Genomic DNA, 15,836 nt, shown 5'->3' on the forward strand with positions numbered 1-15,836 from the left:
GAGCCAAATTTTTATAATAAAATATAACAATCGTATCATTTCACTATAAAAGTACTTGTTAATCGAGTGATTAAGCGGTTCAATTCTTGATGAATGCGAAAGTTTTTATTTTATCTTAAAGAAGCTTCGGAACCGATTAAGAACTGATTCAATCAGTCCGGTTCCCCACTAGAATCGTAAACTGAACTTGTCCTGGACCTGTTCTAGGTTTGTGGAACCGGATACCAAATAGGTGCTTCCTAGAACCAGCCTTGAATTGAACCAATCGGTCCAGATCGGGTTTTTAGGTTGAATCAAACCAGATGCTCACCCCTATTTATAACTAAGTTGAAAGCAAATAACAGGACTCTCTACAGGAGACATGATATTGAGAGCATTCAACTGAACACTAGCGCTCATCTTTGATTTTTGCCACATCAGATACAGAGAAAGAAAACTCTCAAAATCATTTTATGACAGGGACATAATGTTCTGAACGATACATATCGCAAAGTAATCTTGTGGATTGGAAACCTGACCCTACAGATTACTGAATCAATTCCTTTGCCACCATAGCCAAAATCTTTTCCAACAAAATTTCATTTACGTCTGACTAGAGTTTCAAGCCTGAATGGATGGCAACAACTCCCCCAACAAGATTTTCGTACTCGACCTTCTGAAAGCCAGCATCAGCAATCATTGAAGCAAATTTTTCCTGCATTTATGAACTGCTGAGGTGAGCACTTAGTCGAAGATGGACCGATAAAATTAGAAACAGGAGCATTGTTAAAGAGAACTCAAGCTATTTGGTCTTAACAGAGCCATGCATCGATCCGTTTATTTCGTGGTTTGGCCATTCCATTTATTGATTCATTAACTAATGATAAAGTCGTCCAATGTATGGACCGGTGCATTTTGTACCTTGTGTGAAGACTCATATCTTGACCAAATATATATATAGCTTTACTAGGTCACATCTCTAAAAAGTTCTATAGGGCATAAGCAGGGTTCCATTTGGCGAATGAAATATACAAGAAAACAAAATGGAGAGACATTACCTGTGCAGGAAACCGACGGATGCTCTCAACTAAGTATTGATATGATTCACGATCGCCCGCAACTAATTCTCCCATAGCAGGAATAACCGAGAACGAGTAGTAATCGTACCTGCATGGGGCAAAGTCAGAACCTCAGATTAAAAGGGACTTGCAAATGAACATGAAAATGGCCGTAACCTTTCAGCATTCAGGTTCCAGAATCATAACCAAAGGTTCTCAATTAGCAGGACTTGCAAATGAACATGAAAATGGCTGTAACCTGTCAGCATTCAGGTTCCAGAATCCTAACCAAAGGTTCTCAATTAGCAGACAAAAAATTTTCTTCTTTTTTTCGGGGAACTCGAATATATTATAAGTACAGATTACAGAATTTCTCAACTATCAAATGCTTCTTATGACAACTGACATGGTGCTAAAGATGTCTATTGCCTAAAAAAGTATGATAGTGCAATTACAGAGTCCTCTATCTAATAAAAAAGAAAATGAATTGCTAGTGAGTGCCATTAAGCAATCCAAGATGTGTCAGCAGTCAAGGCACTCAGTAGACTCACAATTCCTTGAATATGGGAGTATCCACGTGGCTCAGTTCAAGGCAAAGGAATCTGCCTCCTCTTCTAAGCACCCTGTTGAAATAAACATGAACGAAGTTTCAATGAATAATATTTCCCCGAAACAACAGAATCCTGAGGACCTGAAAAGAGCAATGACATTTACAACCTCAAAGGGCATTAATTCCCCAAAAATTTATGTAGGGAATCCATCTTTTACTGGAAATCTCATGAATCTCCACAATCTGCCAACTATGCACACTTTTGTTTATGTTTACTTACACAAAATGGTAGGTGGCTAAAGGACTGTTGAAAGAACCAAAGAAGAGTAATAAAAGAATTAATAATTTATTCTTCATCAAGACAAGTGAGATGGTAACCTCTTAAAGTCAAATTAGGCTTCTTAAACGAAACTGAGAACCCTGAACTTCATTTTTATTATGCTGACAGCGAGGTACTACATAAATATCAGGGAACTCGTACCTATAAGCTTCAGCAAGTACTTTCTCAATGTGTGTTACATTCCTAATCCCAAATGCAATTGTGTAGCCATCCATTGAATTATCTTCGAATTTCAAGGATTCTGCATCTCCCTCCACCCATATAAGGGCCTTATTGTCTCCAAGACCTAATAATATAGAGGAAAGTAATATTTTAGCCTCAAAAGGAGTTCACCCTTCAACAAGATAATATACAAGTAAGGAACTTTCCCTTGCTCCCCTTACCTCTCTCTATGGCCCTCTTTTTACCAACATTTAACATGTTTGGATTGATGTCGCATAGGTGTATTCGAGTTTCTTCATGTAAGTAATCCTCCGTAGCATCCTGCATTGCTCGATGTCTTGTGCTGTTTATATCTTCCAGAATCCTGAAAGCAACATCACCTGTCAAAATCAACAAAAAATTAAAAGGAAAGATAATCAACTCAAATTGGGATCATCATATTAACTCAACAAAACTATAACACGTTTTCCTAAAAACCCAAGGTTCCTTCCATTTCCAACATATCGTTGAGGGAACTAACAGTATTTTCAGTCTATTTAGGATCCAATGACCCCTAAGTTCCTAGTTTCTTCATCTGTACCACTACGACAACAGCAGGAACATGAAACATCCTCCATCACTGGTTTCCCATTTGAGCAAACTCGGTGGGATGAAAACATGAAGTATAGTAGAATGCATCAGAAAACAACAAAACAAAAAAGTCATATTCCTGGGTGATATCAAACTAACTAAGATCCCCTCGTATGTAATGTGGGGAAGGCTAGGGCAGACATCATCAGCAAAATGACCAACACTGCCCCACTCCATATGACAGAAGTGCAAAATCTTATTTTATAATATAATCATCAGAAAGAAGTATCTTTAAGGAATCACAATCCATACTATCATCAGTTATATATTCTGCACATTCAAATGTTCAAATTCTAAAGCTAACCTGTCCCACCGGCCACATCAAGATGCTTCATTCCTGGGAAAGGGTGCAGCTTGGAAACTAGTCTGAAATATGTCAGAACACAAGCCATAGCGTGAAGGCAAGACAACATATCGCCAATCGAAAACGAACTACCATGTGAGCTACCACACAATCTGACCTATCTTTCCATAGTCGATGAAGACCGCCACTCATCAAATCATTCATGAGATCATAGGTTGAAGCAACACTCGTGAAGACGTTCCCAACCATTTGACTTTTATCCTCTTCGCGCACTTCTTTAAATCCTAAGAAGAACGGGAGGGAAAACAAGCAGTATTCCGTAAGGCCCTAATGGCAAACAAGGGAAATTCTGGGAAACTCTTCAATTCATGGGAACAGCAGCTTTGCCAGCTGCAACCTATCATTAAGGATAATTCTCAAAGATAGAAAGAATTCAATTGATAGCAAGAAGAAGGGATACCAAAGCTAGTGGCATGTGAATGCAGCAGAGAGGCAGAAGAGAACACGGGCTGCAGTTTACTCTCCAACCTCCTTGTGATCATTCTCAACGCCATGGCAACTCTGCAAAACAATGACCACAAAACCCACAGCGTAAGCCCTACCATTTTGGGTCCCTCATGAAATTAGCAAGATTTCACGAGGCCAAAACAACATCACAACGAGCCAGAGCACGACAAGAGGCACAAATCAATCAGAAAGATCAACGTATTCACGCGCAACCCAAAGCATAACAAGAGGGGAAATTCCATGATAAAGATCAATGACTCATCCATGCGCAGGCAACAATTACGAAGAAAAACAACAGATTCAGGAATCGACCACGCATTGAATGAAGAATGAACAATACCCACAAGTCAAAAATCAAGCTTTCGCGGTTGTATAACCCACAAGGCTATACGCGGAGACACGGTCGCGACAGCAGCACTTGTCTATGAATTCAGTAATCCTCACCAGGCGTCGATTGCAAGATTCGAGAAGCACGAATTGGAGCTACCAAGAAGCAGGTTTATGAATGATGCGAGCTTTTTCTCTCGAAGGCTGGAGCTCTGGCTTTTGCGTCACTGCATGCGAACGGTTGGCCTCGGCGAGGACGATTTAGTGCGGAAGACGATGACGAGTTCGGGCCTCATGAATGGGCTGGTCTGGCCCAATTGCGATTTACAGGTGGGCCCAAATTGGGTTCAAGAATTTGGACTACAATGGGCTCGAAGGACTGTACAGTGGGCTGGCAAAGAGATTTGTCGAATTGGGGCCCAACGTGAAAAGAATCATACCATGCCACCGTGCCACGTGAAAAAACCGATCAATAAAAATGGAGATTTCAAAAATAATGAAGTACAAAGTTAGTCGAGATGTATATCACGAGAGATCGGTTACGTCACCTCAGCCACGAACCTTATGTATAGAATGTATTTTCTTCCTTAGCGTGGTCATAGGTTTCGAATCGTGACGAAAGCAACAATATGATTGATCGGTTATATCACGTCAACCGTGAACCTTATGTATGGAACGATTTTTCTTTTTCGGCATGGTTATAAGTTTCGAATTGTGACTAAAGCAACTCTGTTGAGATCACCTATCGGTAGCCCTATTGTCTCGGTAAGCTATATGGGTGCGGTCTTTGAGGGGGATCGGCACGATCTAATGAAATTAATCGGTTGTTTTATTTAAGGAGCATCCACCTAACTTTACCAAGGTAAGGAGAAGATGTTCTTCCTTCTAATCCAACTCCAAGACGAAACGAAAACAAGTGTTCTTTTCTTATGAAGAAAAGATTGTGCCTTACAATGTCGTAAATGCCAAGATTCCAGCCGAAAATGGCGATCAAAGGAGGTGGAAAACGGGTGAAGATGGGAAGAAAGAGAAGCATAAGCGCTGCTCTGGTTCTCCCTTTGCACGGCCCCGTACGGGTCGGCCTTGAAGCTCGCCCATCTCGACACAGATCGAGCCTCACAGGTTGGTGACAGCAAGATGGTGCAATGCCCACCACGTGTCTAAGCAACTACGTCTTGGCCCAGATGGAAAACGGTGAAGAAAAAGCGCGAGAGGGGAAGCTTCACTGGGGTTTCTTCCAGCGTTGGTACCAGTGGCAGAGCCCTCGTCAATTACAAGGATCATTAATGTCCTCGACCCCAAAAAGTAGAAAAGCCTGGCTCGCCGACACTTCTTTCCGTCTACATTCGCGAACTAGATGAGTCAAACAAGCTTAAACTATTCATCCTGTAAGCCGGATCAAGAACATCTCCACTATTTCTGCAGCGATGCTGGAAGGTGGTAACAGCAGAGCATCAGTGAAGTAGGTGCCTAGAAGTCAATGCATAAATAGACTCGGAAAACAAACGGGTGGTCCACATCTTTATAGTGGATCAAGAATGGCAAGTACCAAGCTCAACCCACGATCTTTAATTGCAAGCTAGGACAGCCCCCGAGTGTTCTTGGAGTTAACATATCTCTGTAGTCCCTTTAAAGGCTGCCAAGATTGAACATATTGGGGTTCGACAAAGCAAGTCAAAATCTAAACCTTGAATTAACATATTACTCTGCAATCTTATGTTTCAAGCGACATCCTGCATCTAGATCCACAAACTTTCGGCGAGTACCGGTTAGTCCCTCCATACGAGGGACTTCGGGTTTGGCTCCAAGCGAAAGAAGAATGCCTTTCCATTGCTCATGGATGCATGGTCGTTTCTGTGCCCGTTGGGTCTGATTAGCCAGAGGAAAAGAGTTGACAGACAAGTGAACGACTTGGAATCTTGGACTGGGAGCCACGAATCAAAGGACGAAGATGATCCTTCGGATTATTACGTATCAAGAGATGCATTTCTTGTCGAAGTGTGAGCAGTTGGAGAGCTCAATGAAGCCCCCACGCTGGAGATAGCTAAGACCGGCCTTCCAAATTTTGTCATCATCCTCGGACCATTAGCTAGCTGGTGTTTGAAGAATGATTGCATGTTTTCACGACAAATAAGATCAAGCCCAGGGATTTTTTTTTGCTTTTTCCCCTTGACCAAACAAGAGAATCAGCTAATAAATAAGGAGGGCCTCCACAACCTTATTCTTCTCGACTTGTCTGCATCAGTGAATTTAATATCAAGTCTATCATTGAGAAGGGAGTGAATTATATGCCTGAGGCAAGAGAAAAAAAACGTGTGCATCATCTCCCTCTGATCTTTTAACGTTGGACCTTCTCCATTACGTAATTGTCGGCAGCTAGCATCTCTCTCACATGTCCAGAAAATAGCCGGAACACGGAGGAGACTCTTTTCTTCTGCCCATCTCTAGTTGTAGCTGGGAAGTACATTGTGCATATAGTTTAGTGAAAGTTCTGCTCGATATAATGTAGCAATTTGAATGTGCGTTGTAGAGTGCTCGACAAAAAGCATCGGTGTCGGACAATACTGCAAAACACCATCATTTCGAATGACATAACATAGGTTTATGACTTATTAGATGATTTAGCCACTCTGTGGAAGCTGCTAAACTTTGGAGTTTCTCTAGCTTTCACTTGCAAATGGGTCGATTGCATGTTGAATGACAGAATAAGAACATCACTTAATAGAGACACCTACTTTTTGTCTGTCCCCCGTTTGGCCGCTAGTTCATCACATCCTATCCCCCGAAAAACCAATACTTGGCCTTCGCCTTCACTCGAAATTGCATCATTGGAGAAAATTTTCGAGCCGGGTAGAGAGAGAGAGATAGTTATTAGTCAAGGGGCCTATGGAGTTTGGTGAGCAGACTCTTATTTACCCAGTGGCTTCCAATTACTGTAAGGGGTCACGCACAAAAATTGGCTTGAAAAACGCAAGGCTACATGAAGCCAAACCACAGGCACACATCACAGCAGCTCATCAACACACATTGTGGTCCAATGAGCATAGGGACTTTCAACAAAAGTAAAGGACCTTCGGAGAAAAGTTCGCGGGGAGAGACCCCCCGTGGTCCATGAAGACATCTCCCACCTGGGAACAGAACAAAGGGAAAAGCTACCCGTCTTCTTCACCGTGAGAGACTGGTAAAGAATATCGAGCGCATGGACATGGATCAACTTACTGAAATTGTCCCAAAAACACTCTTAACCATCGGATAAACAATTCTGACAGAAAAAACCAAACAAATAAATAAAAAGTTCACTGAAGATTGTCCTCAGATTATGCTAACCAACAATAAAGGTGAAGACTAAAGAAGGAGAAGAACTGGAACTCTATATAGAGGAGCCATTTCATATATTGAATTACACTGCCTTTGTTCACACCTTTTGGCTTCAACAGCTGCACTAAAAGAAAACAGCAATACAATCAGAAACCTAACAATCTTACCGGCAAGTACAAATTCGCTTCCACCAGCCAGGCATCAGACCCACAGAAATCCTTCAAAAGTCTACCACATGACAGTAAAAACCTCAAGACCATAAAACTGACAGAACTGAATTAGTTTTGGACTCCTAGGGCAGATAGCAGTTTCCTTGTTACCACTACTGCCACTCGTCTAAGGAAAGGACTAGCCCAGAACAAGTTGAAGGCTAATGGCTCTGCCACATCAAAGCATTACCATCTGCTTTCTTGAATGGAAGGTAAACTAAAAAATAACCTCCATTGCTCTATCCCTATCCGGAATGTCGAGCTCCAACTCCCTAGTTGGATTCTGCACCGAAGAGTATAAAGATTCATCTAGGCCCAGGTCACAACCTGTGAATGATTATGCTCTATTTACAGTCTAATAGAGGCATATCAAAAATCTACCCAGCTCCTACCTAATATACCCTAATTTGTCAGCCGACTAAAACTATCAACAATTGCCCTATTCTCATCCTAACAGTCACTATACTTCCATTCTCCAAATCACATTATCGGTGCAGCTATCATCGGTCTTCTCTAATGCCGCAACTTTGGCCCGATATGCCGAGAGCGCTAGTGCGCTCTTTCCCCTTTCATCTTGGTGAAGCTCAGAAATGTCACTAATAGATCCGGATCTCAAATCTGCCGGAGGGATGAAACAGTCCTCTGAGAGACCCGGGACATTAAACGCAACCTCTTCGATCGTCCAACTTTCCTCCATCCTCGTTTTGGTATGGCTCATTGCAGTCTCGCCAAACCTGAAAAGGGTCACCACAGAATTCCCAGAATGGGCAATCATGATACCATCCACAGGTCTGTAATCATGAAGGAATGAGTTGATCGTTGTTTCCCAGTAAACTGCATCTCCGCCACCACATTGAATCCGAGTCAGATGAGAATCCTCCAGGTAAACAAGAAGTCCTGTTTTCTGGCTAAAATAACCAAATAAGACGTGCCTTATGATCTCAGCAGGGCCCTCACTCCGCGCCTTTAATGTTTGAGGGTCAGCACAGAGCTTTAAGATAAAGCAATCTTCGCCGTTAAGTTTCTTCTCACCTACGCACCTCGCATCAGCAAACAGACTCACAGTGGTTCTAGGGTCGAGACCCTGTAAACAGAATTATGGCCAAAAGAAGAATTAGCAAGGCAAGATCACTAAACATAACACAATCACCCCAGCTGAGAAAAAGGAGAAAAAACGTAACACTAATGCAATAGTTTTCACCTGAAGTGCGCGGCGCAAAGGCCTAACAGGGCCTTTCGCCGTGTGTGCACCAAGCCATGGTGTGTGTCGCCAAACAAGTTTGCCATTGCAGCCAGCATGAACTTTACTTCCTCCAACTGCAAGCTCCACATACCACATATCTGGATCCATCTGCCAGAGCACAAAACCACCTGTGTGTGCAGAATTCCTGTTCTTGATCACCTTTGAAGCAGTTTCGAACTCTGAAGTGGTCATCCTCACCTTTCCCATTGCATAGGCATTTTTAACAGAGTTCTGGAGTGTCTGCCCGCCAGAAGCGGCCGTGTATTGTTGCAGAATGTATTGAGCAGAAGAAGTTTCCTGAGAACAAACGATAAAAAAAAGTCAGATGTAGTTTCACAGAGTCAAAGTAGGTTTCACATGAATGGTCAATAGTTCCAAAAGCAAACAAATCAAGCCCCTCATCGAACAATTCAACAGAAACAGAACATCTAGACAGACAGCCCGACTTTGTTATAACACATCGAAATACTCAGTTTGCATCTGGCATGTATAGCTTCTCAACCATCTACTAACATTACATGAACACGGATCGCAGTGAAACAAGATTATTAGTCTGGCAATTATCCTCGGGATACACTGAAAGATCAGTCTCCAGTGTCCACTCAGTGGAGATACAAGTCGTTCAGTGATAAAGTTCTTCTCCCTTACCGTGCAAAGTCGAGATTCTAAAATAATAGTATCCCACCACCCAATACTAATAGTAACAACTAACAACACATACAGTTAACAAAATAAAGAAAACGGATGCTACAATGCATGGCAAGAACAGTGGAAAAAACCGTTAACAATCAGACTCCCTCGCTAACTGCTAACCTCAAGAAACCACTTCCTATCTGGGGTTGATCTTGAATTGAACAGCTTTGACACCCCCAAGAACAGAGCCAAAAGAAAAGAAAAAGAAAAACAGGAGAGAGAGTGAGAGAGAGAGAGGGGTCTCACAATGGGAGTGTCCTTGATACTGAGGAGAGGCAGAGGGTCGAGAGAGCTGACGTGGACCGGCGCGAGAGGCGCGCCGAGCACCCCGAGCAACACCCTCAGATCAGACCTCCGGCACGCCGCGGAGCTCACCGACGGCGCCCTGTAAAGCTGGCCTTTCACCCACTGCCCCAGTGCAGACCCGTTGTTCCTCCTCGGGTGGCCGCCCGCCTCGCCCCCGTCCGGATCCGGCCCCTCCATCAACGGCGCCAGCGCCTCGCCCGCCGGCCTCAGGCTCCCGGATCTCCAGACCACCGGGTCGGGCAGCAGGCCACCGCCGCCGCCGCCGCCGCTCTTCCTGCGGCGGAGCAGGCCCGACATGGGGGACCCGCTCCGGGAGCGGGACGGGGACAGGGTCCGGATCACTTCTTGCTTGAGGGACGAGAAGAAGTTCTGCTTCTTCTCCATGCTCGGCGACCCAGAGGAGACGGGGAGACACACGGGGACGGTGCGCAACTGCAGTAACGAGAGGAGAGAGAGAGAGGGGGAGGGGGGGCTAGAGAGAGAAAGCTGGCGATGGAGAGAGAAGGGAGGGAGCAATCTTCATGAGAGAGGGAGAGGGGGGGAGAGACAGAAAGAGAGACAGGGGATGCAGGGATGAGCAAGGGAAATGAGTGGGAACAAGACTCTCGTTTTTGAAGTGTGTGCGAGGGACCGTGGGGGAAAAAGTAGCGTGCGAAGTGCGACTGTGTGAAAACAGAGAGGAATAAGCACGCACAATTAAATATAAATTAATTTTTTTTATGTGTCTTCTTATTTTTGGTTTGGCTAAAGTAACGTATAGAATCTTGCAAAAAAAAAACAAGAAAGTAATATATAGAATAATGTGGCTCTAACATAGAGATTAAAAAAATCGAAATTAAAAATCAGAACACCCCTAAAAACTGGGATTATTACATCCACAAACTTGATTATAATCTAGGGATAGCCCCCTAAAAGTGGCGATATAAATTTGAAGGGTATTTATGAGGTAGGGTGCATTTGCTTGGCTAAACCTACGCGAGAGATAAAAAGGCTCGATTCGGTACGATGAGACTCGATTGCGTTTCAAGAGCGAAGCAGTTAAATTGATAGCAAGCGAAAGTAATCTGTTAAAAGGTCAAGGAATCAAGCAGGAGCTGATGGGACCAAGCCCCGAGATTCTGAAGAAATTTAACCGTCCGGTTGTTCGGGTGCATCAATCGAATCAGATCATTGAAAAATTGAAATTCTCGGGCAATATCATGCATCGCTTCGACTTTTTCTGTTTTTTTATGGGTCCTTTTTGATGTGTAATTTATGCAGAACAACCAAATATTTTTCTAATGATTATGTCTACATTCTAGGATATTGGTGCATAACTGTCCATAGCCAGTTTGAATTTGGAACGGCCACACTGCAAGTGCACGAGGAAAACTCGCGCGGTTCCAGCTCCCGACGCGTACTCGCTCGCATCGCGGCTAATCCCGCGATTGCCGAGGGCCGGTGGGACACGCTGTTGCTCAACCCGCGAGAGTGGCGTCGGATGCCCTACTCGCAGCGCGTGAGACCGTTACGCAACGTAGCTATCGGCCCGAAATGCCCTTTCTACCCCTCCCTCCTCCCGTTGGTGCGCTCCAGCTAAGAAGCGGGGAGCCCCCTCGTGGTCAGTCAAGCACGTTCTCGGCGGTCAACGGAATCGTAGTGCTGCTATAATAATAAAACATACGAAATGGAAATACTATGATTTTTATTTTTTATTTTAATATTTCATGGCGTCTAATAAGTTAGAATGCCCTAATGGTGGTGCCGTTGTGGCCATCCACTAAGCTATTCTTGATTATGATAAATCATCTGTTTTCTCGAACCTTAAACGTATCTCGGCTCAAATTATTGACACTTAGATCCATAGGAATTTCCTATACTTGCTCCATGGATTTTCTTTTAAAATTAGATATAGCAACTCTCAAAGTTACCATTACATTCCGATACATATAGAAATGCCCACGGAGAGTCGACACTTTGAATTTCGCAATTACCTCTTCGGTCGAGGTCGAGCAAGGTGAGTCGCGCTCGATTGGGTCCAAGCCGTGCTTCGAGCAACGAGCCCGACTCGACCGCCAAAAAGTAGGGCCATGCAACCGAACTGCTTCTACTCAGGAATCGGACTTGATCACTTTGAAACCGATCCGATTCTTCAATTCTCGGTTCCAAGTAAAGAACTACTTAGGAACCGGATCAATCGAACTGAATTTGGAACCAGTTTCATAAAGTCTAAAATCATACTTTTTTCTCTTGGTATCTTTTTCTTTATCTCTCTCTTTTTTTGTGTTATCTCCAACTTCACTCAAATACTTCACGACTCTCTCTCTCTTTCTCTCACTAGCGACTCACTCTCCGCCTTGCTCGCTTGTGGCTCGCCCTTGCTCATTTGAGCCTCGCAACTCTCGCTCGTTCTTGACTCGCCTTTGCTCGCTCGCCCTCGTTCATATTTTACTTTGAACCGTTTTGTTGCTCATATTATTTTGCTGTAAAAAATAAAACAAAAAAAGAACGAAAGAAAAACAGGTTATTCGGTAGACCCTGGAATTGGACTGAAAAGGTAGGTTTCACGGTCGGTTCCAAGGCAAACGGGTTAGGTTACACGTTTCAAGTTCGGAACCTACCTACCTTAAAACCAATCACTCCTATCAGAAAGTTCACAAGGTCTTGTCTTTATATATCATTGCGACGAAAAACAGAAGGCCATCGATCAAAGACATGAGATCTAAAATAGACTGATATAGAACATGTACGTGACTCATCCGATCAAACTCACTTTAAGATGAAGAAAGCACGCAATTTTTGCCTTGGAATCGATCGTGGTCAGGTTGCCATCTTCGTCTCGATCGACACCAACTCTAAATACGCTCGAATCTCATCCTATTCGGTGCCACATCAATCCACACGACTCAGACGTTGGCATGAATTTCCTAGGTCATGTCGGGCCATCGCCATTTCAGAAATTCGTCAGAAGTCAAAAAGGGTTTGGGGGGAAGAGATCAGCGAAGGTGGTCGCGCACGACGACGACGACAAACGACACCGGCGGGCCGTGCACGTCGTCTTCTGCGGGGGGGGAGGTGAGGTGATGGATCGACTGTTCATCAGACAATGAAGAAGGCGACGAGCATCGACCATGTGACGACGAAAAGCTCTCCCAAAGGAAGGAAAAGCGCGCCTGCCTTTTCTAAAAAGAGGCTGTGCCCATCTCCCGAACGCGTTTTTTCTCCTTTTGTGCTCCTTGCTGGGGTTTTTCCCACTTCAATGCGAATCGTTTCCAGCTATCTTCTACCCCCCAAGTCCAACTTGCTTTGATAAGAGTCCGAAGGGGCAGAGATTCTCCAAAAGCAACGACTTCCACACACTCCTTTCCCATCTGAATATGACAACTCGTTCTTTTGGAGAAGAATTCCACTCTCTGCACCACAAAAGTGTGTAGAGCCTTCCATTCGTTTTTCATTTTTCCCTCCCTTGAGATGCACGAGTCTGAGGTACGCTAGCTGTGCTTCGGATGAGGTCGTCAAACGCGTAGAATGTCATTGTTAAAGCATCTTGCATCGCTTGTCTATAAGGTTTACATGCTTTTTCTATCCACGTGAGATCTCCCAACGTTGATAAGTTTAACCTCTTGTATTGGAGGACATTCCGATGATAACCATCATCAATATGTCGCCTAGAGTGAGTTTTTTTTAATTACTATAGCTCTCTCGTCTTCTTCTTTTCTTCTCTCTCTTTCTCTTTATCTGGTTATGCGATGGATCATTTTACTTTTGTTTGATCTGTTTCATCAATGCAGAAATTTTACTGCCACATAGCTTGGCACTCAACTTCCAAAGAATTGACTAATCAATCCAGCACTTAAGTTCGAATGTAGCAAATTTCATGATGTCTTATTTCTTTTTTGAATGGTAGTCACCGTGTCTTTCACCTATAACGACTTTTAAGACTATGTTTATCACCCCACGAACGAATCTTTGCTCGATATACGTGGGTTCAAGGTGGTTTGCATGCATCCACACGAGGATTAGTGTGAAAAGATGCGTCGTTGTGTTGGACTTGAAAATGTGGGGATAACTAACAACACCTTAGGACATGCTCAAAATAAATCGAAGATTGAATCAAAATCAAGATCAACAGGATGTGGTTCTTTTTGGATTACAGCTTTCGAAAATATTATATCCTTTATACAGAAATGTGCTTTCCTAGATGTTCGAATCAATCTGAATTTTCTAAAACTATTATCCAAATAAAGTACAAAACCATAAAAATCGTGTATAGGGTAAATTAGAAAATTATGTTGAATTTCCAATTGTTAATTAAAATTGTATAAAAATTTTTTAAATTACAAATTATCGAAAATGTAGTTCAATTTTGTCAAAAATTATTTCAATTTTTTTTTTTTTGGTGGGGGGTGTGGGCGGCGCGCCGCTCGGCCCCGCGAAATGCCCTCCCCCCGCGCCCCCCCGCCGCACACTCGGAGGGGGGGGCGGCGGGGAGAAGGTAGGAGGGGAGAGGCATAATTGATATGGGAAATTGTTGTTTTTAAAATGGTTATTGTAAATTGATATGGATTGATGTGGAATTTTATTTAAAATGCGTTTTGTATTAAATAAATGTATGAATAATGCCCATTAATGTTAAAATTGGAATTAAATTTGAATAGATATGTCTGAACGCTTGAAACTGGTTGAGACGCTAATACAAATATCCTATGAGGTGGAGGATCAATTCCCCGCACCTATGTTCACTGCAACAAGTACGTCGGATGGTTGTCTCTTTCGAAGATTTCCGATGTCTCAATTGTTGCATTAAGAGGAAATAATAGTGAGTAGACTTAATATGACACCGAGCCTGAAAGTCCTTTTCCATGTCTATTTATGATATTGATAGAATTGTACGTTTTCTTTGTGAAGTGATCGGACCTGGGTGGATCTATTGCCCAAAACATGGTTCGGGCTCTGGCGAGCCAAGCAAGAAGCCAATCGCATGATGAAGTCTACTTGACATCTTGTTGCAAGTATCTGTTGTCGAGTGAATTTCGATGTAGTTAATTAATTCTACTAAGCACAGAAGTTAGATAACTGCTATTGGAATTTCTTTCTTTTTTTCCCTTTTCTGGCAAAATAATTGTCCTGAATAATGTCGCCTCATTCATATGCATTTGCTCCCCATGTAACACAATTAATATCTTCAGAAAAAAGAAAGAAAAATTAGGGATTTCGTTCTTGTAATATCTGGGAGCATCTCATGTGTTATGCTCGAACCTCATGTGCACCATTTGGACCGTTGTTGCTCCAAATTCATGTCATGTTATGGAAGATCATCGGAACTCTGCTTCCCATAAGTCCCATCATGGATTGAACTCGATCATTAGAATAAGAAATATCTGAACCAGATTGTCCACATCCACCCAAACAAAATCTCTATACTATCATGCAAGTGTGCTCGATCAATTATTGAGACCATGGTGGGCCAACAGATTGATGCTGATCCATGCTTCTTTTGTAGTATGTATGTAGAGGCATCATGGCCCTCATTGATAATAATCCCCACAGAAAAAAATCAAGCGAAGTGACTCAAATAGAGGGTTCCTTACAGACGAAGGCATTCACATCAAAAAGAAGCTTTTGTTTCATCACATTGTCAGTTCTATTTAATATGGAAACCTGCATCTGATGTGCTCTTGGCACGAAAGATTTCCTCGAGAAATTAAGCGGGGATAGGTAGAGACAGATCGTATGTATATGAACAGCGAGTCAGCTTGCAGAATTTGACGAATGGGGTGGGTGCACTTGCGAAATAAGTTAGGGACAAAACTTGGCTCTGATAGCATGTTAGAAAATGGAAGGAGATCGCATACCTCGTGATCAACCTCATTATTTATAACTGATCTACTCTATTACGATTTAAAGTGCCAGAATCCAAGGGTTTTGGTTCTTGAGGCTATCAAATTTGTTATTTGGGTGGCTTCTCAGTGCTCATTTGCTGTGTCTTGCCACTATGCTCCTGTATTTTAATGAGTTCATTCATTTATTGATGGAATTGCTACCCGACATGCTCTTCTTTTGACCAAAAGTGGAAAACTTCCTGTTCCCATATGTGTTCCTCATCACACCATGACACCATATACAGTGAAAATTAGGTAAATATAAATACACAGATGGTGAAGCTACACAAAAAGGTTTGTCCTCGAGTCCGAAATGATGATAGCACTGAAAGGTCTCACCACACCAACC

The 15,836-nt window shown here is 42.9% G+C and overlaps 2 protein-coding genes and 1 long non-coding RNA gene across 5 annotated transcripts; 1 reads left to right on the top strand and 2 right to left on the bottom strand.

The window, feature by feature from the left end:
• Positions 1 to 376: 376 nt before the first annotated feature.
• LOC115692754 (2-methoxy-6-polyprenyl-1,4-benzoquinol methylase, mitochondrial) lies at positions 377 to 4,134 on the bottom strand. Of its 3 annotated transcripts, none has more exons than XM_056304728.1 (9): positions 3,975 to 4,134; positions 3,484 to 3,584; positions 3,181 to 3,307; positions 3,024 to 3,085; positions 2,311 to 2,469; positions 2,069 to 2,213; positions 1,589 to 1,660; positions 1,038 to 1,146; positions 377 to 694 (listed from the first exon to the last, which is right to left on the bottom strand). In XM_056304728.1, the coding sequence occupies exons 2-9, from the start codon at positions 3,575 to 3,577 to the stop codon at positions 593 to 595; spliced, it is 870 nt and encodes a 289-aa protein (XP_056160703.1). In that variant the 5' UTR covers positions 3,578 to 3,584; positions 3,975 to 4,134; the 3' UTR covers positions 377 to 592. The 3 variants fall into 3 exon arrangements, with proteins under 3 accessions (XP_056160703.1, XP_030475574.1, XP_030475573.1); XM_030619714.2 differs by having other exon boundaries at positions 3,875 to 4,025; XM_030619713.2 differs by having other exon boundaries at positions 3,871 to 4,020.
• A 3,077-nt stretch (positions 4,135 to 7,211) lies between these two features.
• Positions 7,212 to 10,259, bottom strand: LOC115692738 (uncharacterized). The gene is made up of 3 exons (XM_030619697.2): positions 9,567 to 10,259; positions 8,586 to 8,924; positions 7,212 to 8,468 (listed from the first exon to the last, which is right to left on the bottom strand). The coding sequence occupies exons 1-3, from the start codon at positions 10,008 to 10,010 to the stop codon at positions 7,845 to 7,847; spliced, it is 1,407 nt and encodes a 468-aa protein (XP_030475557.1). The 5' UTR covers positions 10,011 to 10,259; the 3' UTR covers positions 7,212 to 7,844.
• Positions 10,260 to 12,335: 2,076 nt separating this feature from the next.
• On the top strand, positions 12,336 to 14,697 carry LOC130135499 (uncharacterized). Its single transcript, XR_008814852.1, has 2 exons — positions 12,336 to 13,091; positions 14,514 to 14,697. It is a non-coding gene; the product is annotated as an uncharacterized LOC130135499 (long non-coding RNA).
• The last annotated feature ends 1,139 nt before the right edge of the window (positions 14,698 to 15,836 follow it).

The sequence above is a fragment of the Syzygium oleosum genome, unplaced genomic scaffold (genome assembly GCF_021117445.2).
Source record: "Syzygium oleosum isolate NSW1041296 unplaced genomic scaffold, Sole_v2.1 Sole_v2.33, whole genome shotgun sequence".
Classification (NCBI taxonomy): domain Eukaryota; kingdom Viridiplantae; phylum Streptophyta; class Magnoliopsida; order Myrtales; family Myrtaceae; genus Syzygium; species Syzygium oleosum.

Coding starts and splice junctions, on each gene's coding strand:
- LOC115692754 (XM_056304728.1), bottom strand. CDS start 3,577: ATGGCGTTGAGAATGATCACAAGGAGGTTGGAGAGTAAACTGCAGCCC. Junction 3,086..3,180: donor CATCGACTATGGAAAGATAG/GTCAGATTGTGT, acceptor GACATATTTCAG/ACTAGTTTCCAAGCTGCACC. Junction 695..1,037: donor TCCGTCGGTTTCCTGCACAG/GTAATGTCTCTC, acceptor TCATAAATGCAG/GAAAAATTTGCTTCAATGAT.
- LOC115692738 (XM_030619697.2), bottom strand. CDS start 10,010: ATGGAGAAGAAGCAGAACTTCTTCTCGTCCCTCAAGCAAGAAGTGATC. Junction 8,925..9,566: donor GTATCAAGGACACTCCCATT/GTGAGACCCCTC, acceptor GTTTGTTCTCAG/GAAACTTCTTCTGCTCAATA. Junction 8,469..8,585: donor CTTTGCGCCGCGCACTTCAG/GTGAAAACTATT, acceptor TTCTGTTTACAG/GGTCTCGACCCTAGAACCAC.